Here is a 15,681-nt window from a genome sequence, read left to right as displayed (position 1 = left end):
AAAAAACAAAGACCATATGATTCTCTTAATTGATGCAGAGAAAGCTTTTGTATCTCAAGAATGGAAGAAAAAATATCCAATGAAACTAAATTATAGACTTCATAGGAAAGATATAACCTAATTATAGCCTTGAATATGGGGAGGGGGCAGGTGAGGGGAGGGGAGGGGAGTGGATGAGTGAGGGAGGGGGATTGGTGGGGTCATCTCTATGGTTTATCTTACAAGGGTACAAGTGAATCTTTCTAAAAGCAGAGTATGAATGTCTTAATAACTAAGAAAATGACACGAAGGCTACATTAACCAGTTTGTTGAGAGTATTTCAAATTGTATATGAAAACACCACACTGTACCCTGTGATTGCATTAATGTACACAGCTATGATTTAATTAAAAAAAAGAAAAAAGAAAATAAAAGAAATTCATTAAGGAATCCTTAGTTAGGGCCAAGGTTTTACTTTACTAATTAAAACAAGGGACGTGGTTATGATTTTCCTTTGCCTTTCTGGGGGGCGTACGTTCACTCTGCTGGCCTCACTGTGTCTCTTACACGGGGACAGGAGGTGACGCAAGGCTCTGACCTGCCCGTCCTTACTGTGTATGTCAAATGGATTTGAGTCCTGGAATTGTGACCAAAATGTTCTGTTGTTTATTCTTTCTCTTTTCCAGCAACAATTAGACATCCCCATACCCAGATATTTCTTGAAGGAGAAATTGCAAGCAATAAAAGAAAGAGAAAAAGTCCTGGCTCAGCTGTTACTTGAGTTTGGATTAGCTACAACTGACATGGTTTGTATACCATTCTAATAAGTGTTGTTCTGTAATCTCTACAACTTCCTTTCTCTGCAGCTCCTAATGGAGTGAGAAACAATTGGGTTATTTTTGATTTAAAGAGAGAATTCCTCCCCCTTTATACCATACATTAGAAGTTGCATAACTTTCGGACATGTTTCTGGTGACGCATAATCATATTTCCAGAGCTTAGACACAGAGATAAAGATGGAATGCTTTGCTACTTAAATCAGTATCTCTCAGACGAGGCTGATTATCAACTCGGTTTGATTTTCCATTTCAGCTTTACCTAGCTAAAGTCAGAATCTAGACATTGTTCATATAAAATAATTAAGAGCTTACATAACTTACTAGGAACTCAAAAATCTAAAAATGATAATGGACCTTTTATGACTTCAAGTTGTTGAGCCTTGGCTCTCCTCAAATGGGCCATCTGTGGAGAAAAGGAAAGAAAATATTTTAAAGCTCTCTCTGGAAAACAAAGAACATAATTCTATCAGCTCCCTACCTCAGTGCTGTCAATGTCCCCAGTGCCTGACCAGCTCTGCCTTCTGGTCTCACAACACCAGTAGTCCTGACTCTCACAGTCATCTCCCATTAGCCTCCTGGCGGACAGTCATCTTCTTATCCTGTCCACCTCTGACTGGTCTGTTTAATGCATCTAGTGACTCACTGCCTAGGAAACGCGTGCTTGCCTCCTCTGCCTGGTCTTCATGACCCAAGCAGCAAGGAGGCCATCCAGAGTGGGACGCTGCAGAGTGAAAGGAGGCCTGTGAGTAATGGTGCTGAGACTGCAGGGGCAGATTGGGCCTCACGGGACAGCAGGCTCAAGTGGTCTTCCTGCAAATAGGTCCCACTGGGTATTGCCATCCTGGGCTTTGGGGTTAGGAAGATTCTAGAGTATGCTATGGATACTCAGAAGATAGGTGGAGTGCACGCCCAGCCTGGCGCTGCCTCTGGTTTCCCTCAGCCACAATCTATGCCACATGGAGGGCTTGCCCGTCCCACTGACACTCCTTCCTATCAGAGTAGGACCCGTTCTGCCGAGCCCGACTTAACAGAACTTCCCTTCCGACCCACAGTCTTAGTCCATTTTGTGTTGCTATAACAGGACTCCACAGACTGGATAATCTACAGACAACAGAAGCTTGCTTTCCCCATGGTTCTGGAGGGTGGGAAGTCCGAGACTGAGGGTCACATCTGGTGAGGGCCTCTGGCTGCTCGTCACCTGGTGGGACAGCTCATGAAACAGCAAGAAATATGGGGCTGAACACATCCTATTATCAGGAACCCGCTCCTGGGATTATAGCACCACTCCATTCACAGGGACAGAGCCTTGTGAGTACAGCACACTACAGGCTCCACCTCTCAACACTGTGGCATTGGGGATGAAGTTTGTAACATGACCTTTGAGGGACACATTCGGACCACCAAACCCATGTAACTTGAGATGACCTCTCCCTCCTGTACCTCTCCCATGAGATAATGGCTTCTTTTCTACATTATGAATTTTTTGATGGCAGGTCCAATGCCACCTTGCTTGGAGTCATCCAGACATCCTTTCACCCTAGGCCCCTGTGTCTGTGCATTTTGTGCACACAGCAGTCAGAACGAAGCATCCGGCCTCACCTGGTCCCTCCTTACCTGGCAGTGACGAGCCCTGCAGGGTTTTCTGAACATCTCATAGGGGAGCCCGGAGAAGGGAGGTTATGGTGCACATGCTGTGGATGATTCCTAAAAGTTTCTCTTGGCGGTTCCTCCTGCCCACTGTCCCTCTTCGGTTGTTGGTCAGCAGCAGGGGCTTTTTCTCCTTCCCTTGCCCACCGCCAGCCTTGGCCGGCCCTTCTCACTTCATCACGTGAGCAGTTCACGTCCACCACAGCCTCAGTGCAGGGAGGCCAGACACCAGCAGAGCATGAGAGCTTCCAGCTGACAGCCCTGGGCATTGCTGCCACTTTCCCATGCCCTTTGGGGTCTCCCGGGACCCCCTTGCCTTAGGCTGTTTATTTCTTGATATATGTATAGCATGTATGTGCCAGGAAGAATTTTGACAAGTGCAAACTATTGTCTGTCTCCTATATTTGTGATGCTTCATACCCTCCCTAGCTGCTCAGAATTCTTTGTAATGTGGTGTACACTGCTCAGAGTCCCTGAGGATTACTGAGTTATGGCTGTGCTTCCGTTCAGAAGGACTATGCAGGGGCTAAAGGACGTGCTCATGGCGCTGACTGGCGCCGGCTGGGGCTGCGTCCTTCTGAGCTTTCACACATGGCACCTGATTTGTACCAGAATACTGCTCATGTCACTCCAACATGCAAGCACATTATTGAAAATGTGCACTCCCTGCAAATTTGAAGCAACAAGACCTTGCTGAAAACAAACCCCAGGGGAACTATGATGGGAAAGAGTTTCCCCATGAGCCTCACACCCCAGGTGCCACACTGAGGTGCCATATTGGGCAGTGATAGAGGCTTCAGTGGCCCATCTCTGTGAAGAGGCCCTGTCTCTGTTCACACAGGCTCTCCCTCCTACCCACAGGGACTTGTGTGAGTTACTTCACATGTTTGGTCTTCAGTTTTCTTAACTCTTAAGTGGTCACAATAACAGCTGCCTTGAGGTTTACTTTTGTGAATTTGATGAGCTCATATATATAGAAAAACCATCTGGCATCCACAGCTTCTCACTCAGTGTTCCTTCCCTCTCCTCAATCCTCCTGTGCCCCAACCCTGCCTTGTTACATGGAGAAGCGATTGTCCTAGGAAGCAGTGGCCCAGGTGATAGCCCCTGACACTCCAGGCCCCAGGCCCTGACACCCCAGCCTGATACTGTGGCCGCTGCTGCTATCTGGGTGGTGGAGAGGGACTCCGCCTGCAGAGACTCCACCTGCACTTTGGTGCCCCAACATCCCCCAGAGCCAGGCCACGTGCACCATGCACTGCTTTTCTGGGAACACCGTGGGGCCTCACCTGAGCTCACCCAGAGTTCACACAGCCTCAGGGGGCACACACAGCCCTTGTTCTTGTCCCTGTCCTCAAAAAATGGCCCAGCCCATGGCCCAGCTTGGCCATCACTACTACACCAGAGAACTCCCAAAAGCACATGTTACTGCATGAGCACAGGTCCCAGCTTGTCTCAGTCTAATATGCTGCTCGTGTTCCGATATTCTAAAACACAGATTTATAGATACTAGAAGCCATTCCATAGATAAAACTAAATGCTCCTGTAATGATTTTAACATTAGTCCTATTTACTAGGTCATTCTGCGATTGATTTTAAACTTAGCACTTTACCTCATCTATATTTTAAATTTTAATATCTCGTATTAGAGATATGCTTTTAATTTCTTTGTCTCTACTATCAAGTTAATGAAACATTGACAGCAATTTCAAGTTTCACTGCATCCGGCTCACTGACATTTCTAGTATAATTTGCTGCCAACCTAAAATATCATGGCACTAATTAGTATTTTTCATAAGAGTAGAAAAAAGCTATGGGGTCCTTACATCTGGGATCTCAGCACAAGCGTGGCACGTTATCAAAAACTGAGTAATGTCGACTTGCTCTCAAACTCTTTATCAGCTGTGGGGACTCTAAGCAGGGTTGTGTTAGAAGTAAGCATGTGATGCATCTGGGATCGGTTGCTCTGGTCAGCGTGTTTAAACATTGATTTAGCTTAACTGGATTTTGTGCTTGTTTCTGTTTGTTTGTTTTCAGAAATACGGCATGAAGAGTATCCCCTTCGGAGAGGCAGTTAAATTAATCCAGATTTCTGAGAGGGCACGGCAAGGCCGCCTGAGAGCACTGTTCATGAAACAAATCTATATGCAAGAATACAGGGCAAAGCAATTCAAGTTACTCAGCGAAAAGGTGGCAGACACCCAGGCCGCGGCACTCCGTATTCAGAAGGTACAAACACTGGGTGCTTGGAGTTGGGGACACGGTATTCTACACAGTAGGGCTGTGTGCCAGTTTCAAGGTTGAGCTTCAAAACGCCAAGCCTCCAGGTCCCCCCTTTAATGGAACTGGATTGAATTCTGCAAAGATATATTAACTTACTCTTAGGAAATCATTAACTGAGCTTGGTCATGTTTGAACTTTTTTATTCTAAGTGAGTATGAAGCTCAGGGAATTTTACTCAAAATTTGGTAATTGGTGGAAAGAACGCTGCCAAAATTCAGTAAGCATCTACATCTTAAATGTGTTTTTAAAAAATAGGTTCACATATGGGCAAAGAATTACAGAAGTGTGGTACCTGGTAGTTTGCAGAAGATACACTGTTTGGAAATTCTAGCAACCATAACTCACAAGCAGAATATCAGGGTTCCCTCTGGAAGGAACTCTGGAGGTTCCCTTTCTTTTGTCAGATGACACCATTGACTGTTACCCCATCTTTTTCAAGTGGAAGCTGGGATCCTTTTGGGAAAATGCCGAAGATGGCAGCAACTTCCCACAAATTAGAATCGGATCAGAATGAAAATTCAAGGACACCAAGAGCCAGAACATCAGGGCCGTCTGTCCCAGCTGTGCCTGAACATGCGTGGGGAGGGACGATAAGAGACTTTTTCTTCTTCTAAATTTCTCTGGGGATATAAATTTTTAGCGTCTGAGTTAAAAGCTTCAGTTGTATAATTCTTGGAAGTCACTATGTTATATTTCCCAGCATTACTTTGGAAATTTTTCTTTTAAAACCCTAAAGTACCACCTTTAGATCTAGCCTCACACTCCTGCTGTCTAGAATTTTCTCTAAGAAACTCCAGAAGGGGAATCTCACTAATAAGAATTGTAAGTCAGTTCTGTGACTCAATCTCACAAAAAAAGAAAGAAAGAAAGAAAGAAAACCCAAAACTTGGTGATCTCAGAAGAAAAACTATTCCATCAACACACGTCCACCCCCTGACATTTGTGACTCTCGTGACACTTGAAATGTGCAGTTTATTTTATGGAGAATCTGAACGATGTTGTCTTTATTTTTGTAAATACTAAACAAGTAACCCATGTATTTATTTTCAGGTTTGGAGAGGTTTCCGTCAGTTTAAGAAAACTATAAGAGAGAGAGAGGAGGAGATGATATTCCTGGGGATGGTAAGTTCTCCTAACACAGGATCTGCTTTTCTTAAAGACAGTAGGATATGTAAGACTCATGCCCTTATTAGCTGGTTTTTGAGGGAAGAAAGGAAAGAATAAATGACTTGAGGGAATGGAGTCACCTGTGTTCTGCAGAAGTCTGCCCAGGGCTATCTGAGGAGATCAGGGCTGTGACCATTTACACGTTCCTGTGCAAGGTGGTGACACTCCATGAGTGGAAATGGCTCTCGGCCGTCATGTCTGCTCTTCCTGTCTGATATCAGCAGGCACCTTATCAGGTTTGGAGTCATGAGAATGAATTTGCATGGATCACAGGCTTCTTTTCGGGTGGCAGTCTGCAGTGATCACTGAATCACAGAGTTGGAAGGGCGCATTCATATCTATTGCCATGTGACACATTGCCACCGACTTAGCTCAAAACGATACCTCTCTGTCGTTTGTTCTCTCTGTGGGTCAGGAACCTGGGAACAGCTTCATGGAGTCGTCTGCTCGGGATCGCCCAAGGCTTCAGTCAAGGTTCATCTGGGGCTGTGGTCTCATCTGAGGCTCAGTGGGGAAGGATCTGCTTCCAAGTTTGTGTGGGTTTGGGAAGGATTCAGTTCTGTGTGGGCTGTAAGATCATGGGCCGCAGTCTCTATGCCAGCAGTTAGCAGGAGGCCAACCGTAGCTCCTTGCTGTGTGGGCCTTTCCATGTGGTAATTGCTTTATCAAAGCCAATGAGGGGGAGAAGCCTGCTTAAAACCTTATGCAAATGACTACAGAAGTGTATCACATCATCTTTGTCCTACACCAGTTAGAAGCAAACTATAGGCCCACCCATCCTCAGGGAGAGGGTATGAGGCCCAGAAGGCAGGGTCTTTGTGGCCTTCTCAGAGTCTGTCTGCCACTGAGGACTTTTCTGTACTACCTGCACATCAGGGGTAAGGCCCCGAGAGGAACCAGCTTGTCCTCTACCTGAGTCCCTCCTGAATATAGTCCCCCCACCACCGCCTTGCAGGGAAGCCCACTGTGTTACGTTTTCAAAGCTGCTGCTTTTTATTTAACTGAAATCTGCCTCCCTAGAGATCCCACTGACTGGCTGGGGCTCTGTCTGCTGTAGTAGCTCAGAATGTCTCTTATTTCTTTACGTGATAACCCCTTGAGTATTTAGAGGCAGTTCTTCAGCCTCACCTAAACCAACTCTTTGCAAAGCTAATCATCACCAGAGATGGGGACCATTCCCAGTAAGAGTTTCTTTCTTGACTTATCAGTTTTCATTAAAGGACATTGTAATTTTAAAAAAGAAAAGAACAAGAACAAAAAAAAAGAAAAAGAAGAGAAGCCTTTTGGGACTTGATCCGGCATTGACTTGAAGTCTACTGTACTGAACTACATTGCTTTATGCCCCGATTTAAAGCTCTGATGAAAGCACTAAAGCAGAAACTTTGGTAAACACAGTGGCCAAGTCTTTGGAAACACCTATAATCCATAAGGCTCTGGTAAGACTGATCAAGAACAGAAGAAAAGAATATGGAACATGCAGGTTGTAACTAGAGGCACTAACTAGCAGGTTAACAACTGGCAGATGATGTCATGAACAACTGTGTTCATAAAATACAAAACACTGAACAGAGAAGACTGTTGAGGGAAGTGCGAATGTCAAAACTGACCAAAGGGGAAGAGCAGAATAAACCAATACTGAAGAAAGTCCTGTGTTAATTTGGGTCTCATAAGAGCAGGGGCCACAGTGGAGTTGGACATACAGGAGATTTATCAGGAGAATACCTGGAAAGAACAAAGGAAGGGCCAGAGAAGGCCAGAGAGGCTTCAGCTCCTGAGAGAGGCTGGGCAGCTGTGAAGGAGGGGTAGGAAGGAGGTCTGAGAAGGAAGAGTCTCAGTTTCAATAAAGAAATTTAACCGGCTTTGAAAAGTCTGTGCTACCAAAAGAAAAAAAGAGGCAAGACTCAAAAGAGATACTCAGCTGGGGAAGGACCCAGGGCAACCTCGGGGACTGCTAATGAGGGTTTAACTGCTCCCCTTCCAGGGCCCAGTTTATCATTAAAAACTCAGAAAGCACTTGCACCTTTATGCCCCACAGTGCCCACCCTCGGGATTGCTTTACTACCAAAAAATATCAATATGAGCTAGGGTTACAATATGTAGATGTTCATATTAGTGTAGTGTAGTTTTATACTAATTAGACTGGTAGCCAGAAATGGTTAATACAGTTTAAATATCTCATTGTATATTGTTAGAAGTGATGTTTTCAAGTTTCTTATATTTTATGAAATGTAAAATATCACGATCTTACCTTTCAGTCTTTTGTTTATCTAACATCTGTCTACAATAAACATATTTTATTGTATTTTATGTCCAAAAAATTACAGATAAAATGCATATTTAAAATTATGGTAGGGGAGAAAAAGATATGCACCATGGCTTAAATAATACATAGCTTTAAAAATTGAAACTGAAATAATAGTCAATTTGTAATACATTTTCCCAATTCTGTGTACTTACCAAAGGTGTGTCTCAGTAGGATGAAAATTGGAACTTAGGATTTTTCCTTTACTTTCTATTTGTAACAGAAGTTATAACCAAAGAATAAGAAGTAAAAAGTTAAAGAGTAAAAATAATAATTGCAATTTGTGGTTTTTAGCCAATGCGGGGATGTAACTTTCTTTTTATCATTCTTTTCTGTTTATGCTTAATTGTTATTTATAATACTGCATTCCTGTTCTCTCCATCATAGAAAACAAATTAAGTGACTGTCATGGTAGTGGTGAGAGATCAGATCCCTTTATTCAGTGATCAACCATAAACATGACCATCTGAGCCATATTTTAATTACTTCTTCTTATAAAATTATTAAATTTTTCTTAGATATTAGGATTTAAGACAAATTATCTGACAAATAGTGTTAAGTATAGCTAAAATATAATTTAGTCCCATCTTCAGGGACTAAACGATAGATGACATGGCTTCCATTGAAGCATATTTGCATTTAGAATAGCTCACTTGGCTGGGGCTCCCCATCCTGGCTCCCCCTGCAGGTACAGCCTCTATCTATTACCTTTGTTGTCAGCACACAATTATTTTTCTTGAAGAGAGAATTTAACTTTATATCCCAGAAACTTGAAATTGCCTAGTTTCCTGCTGAAGGGGCATGATATTACCACCCCTGCATTTATAAAGTCTGCCTTTAAAATATGAGAAATCATACCAGAAGATAATAGATGATTTGAGAAGTAGCCTGGTTTTATCACTTACGTTCTTAATTTCACTTTGATCTTTGTATTTCAAAAATAAGTTGATGTTTGTTTTTGGAAATTGAGAACCCCTCGAGGCCTCAGCCCTCCTTCTGCTTTATAACTAGACAGATGTGCTACCTGGATCGTGAGGGTCAGCAGTTCCTTGCAGTTGTTATGATTTTGCAGTTGTGAACTATAATTCCTTGCAGTCGTTATGATTTTTATGAATTTCTATAATTTCACTGGGTGGAGTATTATTCAGCCATAAAAAGAGGGGAAATTCTGACAGAGGCCTCAACTTTAATAACCCTTGAGAACATGATGCTGAGTAAAATAAGCCAGTCACAGGCAGACAACTATTGTGTCATCCCCTTTACATGAGGTATCTAAAGTAGTCAAACTCATAGAAACAGAAAGTAGATGTTGGTTGTCAGGGGCTGGAAGGAGGAAGAAAGGGCAGTTATTGTCTAATGGGTATAGAGCTTCAGTGTGAAAGATGAAAGATTCTAGAGACCTGTTGCATAGAAACATGAATATAGTTAACACTAACCGCAAAAATTGTTTGAATGGTAAATTTTATGTTATGTGTAGGGATTTTTATTACAATTAAAAATGTTTTTAAAAATTCACTGGGATAGGCAGCACCTGTGGCTCAAAGGAGTGGGGTGCCAGCCCCATATGCCAGAGTGGCAGGTTCAAACCCAGCCCCAGCCAAAAACTACAAAAAAATAAATAAATAAATTCACGGGGATGTTGAAATGTATATTGAGATGGTTCTATATATATCAGGCTATTTTCCAGTGGTCAAAATACAACTTAAAATTAAATGAGATACTACTGTACTTCATTGAACCTAAAATATCATCAATTGTAAGATGCATTGTTATTTTTATGTGCCATTAAGAAGAAAATGATGCCAGATAAAGCAAAAAACCCTTAATTATAATACACATCTATCCCTAATTTCTCATATGTTAAACTGTAAAAAATGTATATCTTAAAATTGGTAAACTTGGGTAAGTTGTGTCAGTCTTATTAGGAAAAATAGAAAGTTTTTAAAAGTATACTTACTGGCAGGGTTATGATGAATTGTTCATTCTCATGTACAAAGAGTTAAATTGACTTAACCTTTCTAAGAGCCAGTTAGCAAGATGCAATAAGATTCTTAAAATATTTATGTTCTTCACCTTCAAATTCTTTTCTGCCTTAAAATAATTATCAGAAATTACATAAAAGTGCATAAAAGTTCCCTATAGTGTTTTTTTAATAATAAAAAATAAGAAATAACAAATTCAAGTATTATCGAGTATATGGTTAAATAATTTGTGGTAACCCTACATAATATAAACATTAAAAAGTATGTTTATAATTAATTATTAATGATGTGAAAATGCTCAAGGGGAAATTCAGGATTCATAATTATACATACAATTTGACTTCAGCTAAATATATACAAACATCCATGCACACACAAAAGAAAGAAAGAAAATATACCACATTTGAATACAGCTCATGTCTTAATGTGTGGATTTTGGAAGATGTTTTTATAATTTTCTGTAGTTTCTAAAATGATCAGATTTTGGTTTGTTAATTAGAAAAAATTCCCATTTAAAAGTAAAAGCAGGGGCAGCACCTGTGGCTCAAAGGAGTAAGGCACCAGCCCCATATGCCAGAGGTCGTGGGTTCAAACCCAGCCCCAGCCAAAAACCACAAAAATAAATAAATAAAAATAAAAGTAAAAGCAGCTCATCAAAATAATGGAACAGAAGCAATCTGGCTTCACTCCCCACTAGAGAAAACCAAAATCCAATATTAAGCACCAGTATTATCACCAGTAATATCCCAGATTTCAAATCTGTAGATAAGACAACCCCCAGTTCCACAGAGAAGTGAAAAAAACTCTGAGCAGATGCAAGAGAATCAAACTTCTATACCCATGACATCCTGCCACAATCTGCCAGGCATCACATGCATGAAAATTGTTCTTAGCCTTAGAGTTTCTACACTGAAAAACTGAGATCATGGTAGACAACCAGCTTCCCCTTGAAGGAGAACTACCCCTGTGTCAACCCAGAGGAAGCATTGTGAGTGCCCATAGAGAGAAAACCTCCTGAGGATAGCCAGAGACAGAGGAGAGAAGCAGGTCTAGAACCTCCTGCCTACAAACTCTTCTCTATCTCACCCAAAGGAGACACCAAATCGAAATGGCTATTCAGCAGCACCACACTGCAGGAGGCATGTTCCACAGGTCCCCTGGGTACAGACCACTAGCCAGCCTTCCCAAGTGCTCAAGTATCACCTTTGGGCTGTCTCCCATTGGGTGGGGCAGTGCTCAGACCATTTGTTAGAACCAAGGCGAGTCTAAACTTACAGTGCCATCTAGTGCTGAAGAGGAAGTAATGACCTAGCATAAAAGAAATTCAACAGGTAGATTGCAAAGAACCTCTAAGCAAACATACCTAAAAAGCCCCAAAAGAAGACTTGAATTCCAGAAGACTAGAATTTATATAACTTATTCTTTGGTGAAGATATAGGCATGTGCCCAGAAGAAACAGCAAACAGGAAACCATGACATCTCCAGAGAGACAAAACAGGGAGCAAGTGACCAATCCTAACAAAAGAGTGGCATGTGAGCTCTTAAATAGAGAATCCAAAATAGTAGAAATTCAGCAAAGTCCAAGATAACACAGAAAAACAATTAAGAATTTAGCAGAGAAATTTCACAGAGAAAGTGAAGTAATTTTTAAAAAAGTCAATTCCTGGAACTAAAAAATACATATACCAAACTGAAAAATGTATCAGAGGCTCTTAATAGTAGGATGGATCAAGCAGAGGAAAAAAAATTAGTGAGTTCAAAGATAGGCTATTGAAAATATACATTTAGAGGAGGAAAAATAAAAAAGAATGAACAATGCTTGTAAAATATAGAAAATTACCCCAAAAGAGCAAGTCTAAGAACCACTGGTGTTCAAAAGAGAATTGAGAATAACAAGGGCTGGAGGAGTATTCAAAGAATAATGCCAAAAAACTTCCCAAAACTGGAGAAAAATATAAATATCCAGGTACAAGAAGGTCAAAAATCATCAAACAGATACAACCCAAATAAGACTATCCTAAATCATATAATAATCTAATTTTTAAAGGTCCAGGGCAAAGAGAACATCCTAAAGGAGTAAGAGAAGGGAAGAAAATAACGTATAAAGAAGCTTCAATTCATCTGGCAACAAACTTCTCAATGGAAATCATATAGTCTAAGCAGGAGAGTGATAACATATTCAAAGTGCTGAAAGAAAAAGTTGGCAACTGAGAGTACTACCCCACAAAGCTATACTTCAAACATGAAGTAGAGAAAACAAAAGCTGAGGGAATGCATCACCACCAGACCTCCTTTACAAGAAATGCTGATGAAACCTCTTCAGTCTGAAAGAAAAAGACATAAACAAGCAAAAATAAAACATTTGAAGGTATAAAACCTACTGCTAAAAGTCAGGTGCACAAACTCATAATACTCTAATACTGTAATCATGGTATGTAATCTACTCATATGTGGGTCATTTTGAAAATTTTGTGATACACACAAATCAGGAAACATAAAATCTGTGTAGACAAAAATAAATGAAGCACTCCCAGCATGCCAATAAGCCAGGCAAGGTGAAACTTGCATTGGTGAATCAGAAAGAATGCTGTTGACTATGTTTCTTGAAAGTGAAATAATGGACCTTAACAGTCCGTCTAAAATTTTCATAGTAACCCACATACCTCTAGTATGAAGATTAAAACACAAATCTTTCAAAAATAATAACTAAAGCAATTTGGCTCAGCGTCCGTAGCACAGTGGTTATGGCGCTGGCCACATGCACCAAGGCTGGCAGGTTCAAACCCTGCCTGGGCCAGCTAAACAACAATGACAACTGCAACAAAAAAATAGCCTGGCATTGTGGTGGGTGCCTGTAGTCCCAGCTACTTGGGAGGCTGGGGCAAGAGAATTGCTTTAGCCCAGGAGTTGGAGGTTGCTGTGAGCTGTGACGCTACAGCACTCTACCAAGGGTGACATAGTGAAACTCTGTGTCAATAAATAAATAAGTAAATGGCTTCTCTTTAAAAAAATAAATAAATAACTAAAGCAATTTATTAGTAATAAGCAATATAAAAATTTAAATTGAGACAACAAAAGTCAAAATGTGGTAAGAGGGAATAGAGATAAAATGTGAAGATTTTTAGGGTTTCTTGATCTGTTTAGATTCCTTTCTTTGTTGTAATAGATAAGTTATCATCTGTTTAAAATATTTACAATATCTATTAAAAACACAAAACAAAAACCTATGTGCTAAAAATAAAAGGCAATAATTTAAAATATATACCCATGGAAAATCACTTAGTCACAAAGGAAGAAAGAGGAGAGGTTACAAACCAACTAGGAAACAAGTAACAAAATGGCAGCAGTAAATCCTTACCTATCACTAATGATGTAGAATATAAATGGACTAAATCCTCTAATTAAAAGAGAATGGCTGAATGGATGTAAAAACAAGACCCAACCATCTGCTGCCTACAAGAAACCTATTTCACTTATAAAAACACAAATAGACTGAAATCAAATGAATGGAAAAAGATATTCCACCCAAATGGAAATTTTATAAGAGCAAGAGTAACTATATTTCTATTAGATAAAATACACCACAAATCATAGATTGTAAAGGGACAAAAGAGGTCACTATATAATGTCAAATTGGTCAATTCATAAAGAGAATACATGGTATAATAATCATAAATATAAGTGCACCCAACACTGGAGCACCCAAATATATAAAACAGACATTAATTAGTCTAAAATGAGAGATAGGCTGCAGTATAATAATAGTACAGACTTCAGTACCCTATTCTTGGTAATGGAAAGTTCATCCAAACAGAAAATCAACAAAGAAACTATACACTAGAATAAATGGACATAACCAACATTTACATGACGTTTCACTCAGTTGTTCCAGAACACACATTCTTCTCATCAGCACATGGAACATTATCCAGATAAACCACATGTTACACTACAAAGTAAGTCTCAACAAATTCAAAAAATTCTGAATAATGTCTCATAATTTTTCTGTCAACAATGGAATAAAATTAGACATCAGTAATAAGAGGAACCTTAGAAATTGCACAAACACATAAATTAAACATGTTTTCAAATAAGTATGCCAATAAAGAAATTAAGAAGAAAATTTAAAAATTTATAAAACAAATGAAAATGGAAACACAGCATACCAAAATCTATGCAATACATAAAAAGTAGTTCTAAGCAGGAAGTTTATAGCAATATATGCCTACATCAAAAAGTGAAAAGGTCTCAAATAAACTGATAATGCATCTCAAGAACTAGAAAAGCAGGAACAAACAAAACCAAAATTAGTAGAAGGAAAGAAATCATAAAAATAGAGCAGAAATTAATTGGAGGCTAAAAAATGCAAAAGATCAATAAGTTGAAAAGTTTTTTTTAAAGATAAAATTGGCAAAACTTTAGCTAGACCCATGAGACCCAAAAGCTAGAGATAAAAACTGTACCAACAAACAACAAAGGATCATTAGGGACTATTGGGAACAACTATAAACCAACAAATTGGAAAGCCTAGGTTTAGACAGATTCCTGGGTACATTCAACCTACCAAGATTGAACCATGAAGAAATAGAAACCCGAATAAACCAACAGCAGCTAACAAGTTCAAAGCAGCAATAAATACATCTCCCATCAAGAAAATCCCAGAACCTGATGGAGTCACTGCTGAATTCTACCAAACATTTAGGAAGGAACTAATACCAGTTCTACTCAAACCATAGAAAAACCCTGAAGAAGATCCATTTAGCTCTTGAACAACACAGGTCCGTTGGTCTGCTTGGGTCCTCTCACATGGGGATTTTCTTCTGCCCTTGCCGCCCCTGAACAGCACGATCAACCCCTCCTCTTGCTCGTCGTCCTCCTCATCCCACCAGCATGAAGATGATGATGAAGACTTGTGTGACGATCCACTGTCGCTAAGTAAATATTTTCTATTCCTTATGATTTTATTAACCCTTTTCTGCCTTACTTTATTGTAAGAATACAGTGTATAATACATATAACATACACAAAATATGGGTCAGTTGCCTGTTTATGTTAACAGCAAGATTCCTAGTCAACAGTAGACTATTAGTACTTAAGGTTTTGGGGGAGTAAAATGTTATATATGATCATTGTGCAGGGGGTCAGCACCCATGTTGTTCCAGGATTAACTGTACTTCCAAACTCATTCTACAAGGCAAGTATTACCCTGATACCAACCAGCCAAGGATATAACCAAAAAGAAAACTACAGGCCAATATGCTTCACGAACATGATAATAAATGAAAAACAAACAAACAAAAAATACCTCAACAGAATACTAGCAAAGTGAATTCAACATCTCATTAAAAGGATCATTCACCATGATCAAGTGGGATTCATACCAGGGATGCAAGGATGATTCAACATAAGCAAATCAATAATTGTGGAACGTCACATTAACAGAACCAAAACAAAAACCATGTGATCATTTCAGTTAGATCAG

The 15,681-nt window shown here is 40.0% G+C and overlaps 1 protein-coding gene across 1 annotated transcript in view; it reads left to right on the top strand.

Annotated features, from left to right (window-relative positions):
- Positions 1–15,681, top strand: part of IQCA1 (IQ motif containing with AAA domain 1) — a 165,179-nt gene that overhangs the window by 10,399 nt on the left and 139,099 nt on the right. Inside the window, exons 3-5 of the mRNA XM_003798264.3 lie at positions 666–785; positions 4,503–4,694; positions 5,799–5,870. Of these exons, the coding sequence (XP_003798312.3) occupies positions 666–785; positions 4,503–4,694; positions 5,799–5,870 (384 nt within the window). The remainder of the gene's footprint in view (positions 1–665; positions 786–4,502; positions 4,695–5,798; positions 5,871–15,681) is intronic.

The sequence above is a fragment of the Otolemur garnettii genome, unplaced genomic scaffold (genome assembly GCF_000181295.1).
Source record: "Otolemur garnettii isolate 467f Iridium unplaced genomic scaffold, OtoGar3 scaffold00133, whole genome shotgun sequence".
Classification (NCBI taxonomy): domain Eukaryota; kingdom Metazoa; phylum Chordata; class Mammalia; order Primates; family Galagidae; genus Otolemur; species Otolemur garnettii.
Note: the sequence above shows the minus strand (reverse complement) of the source record. Positions and strands in the feature narration are given on the sequence as shown.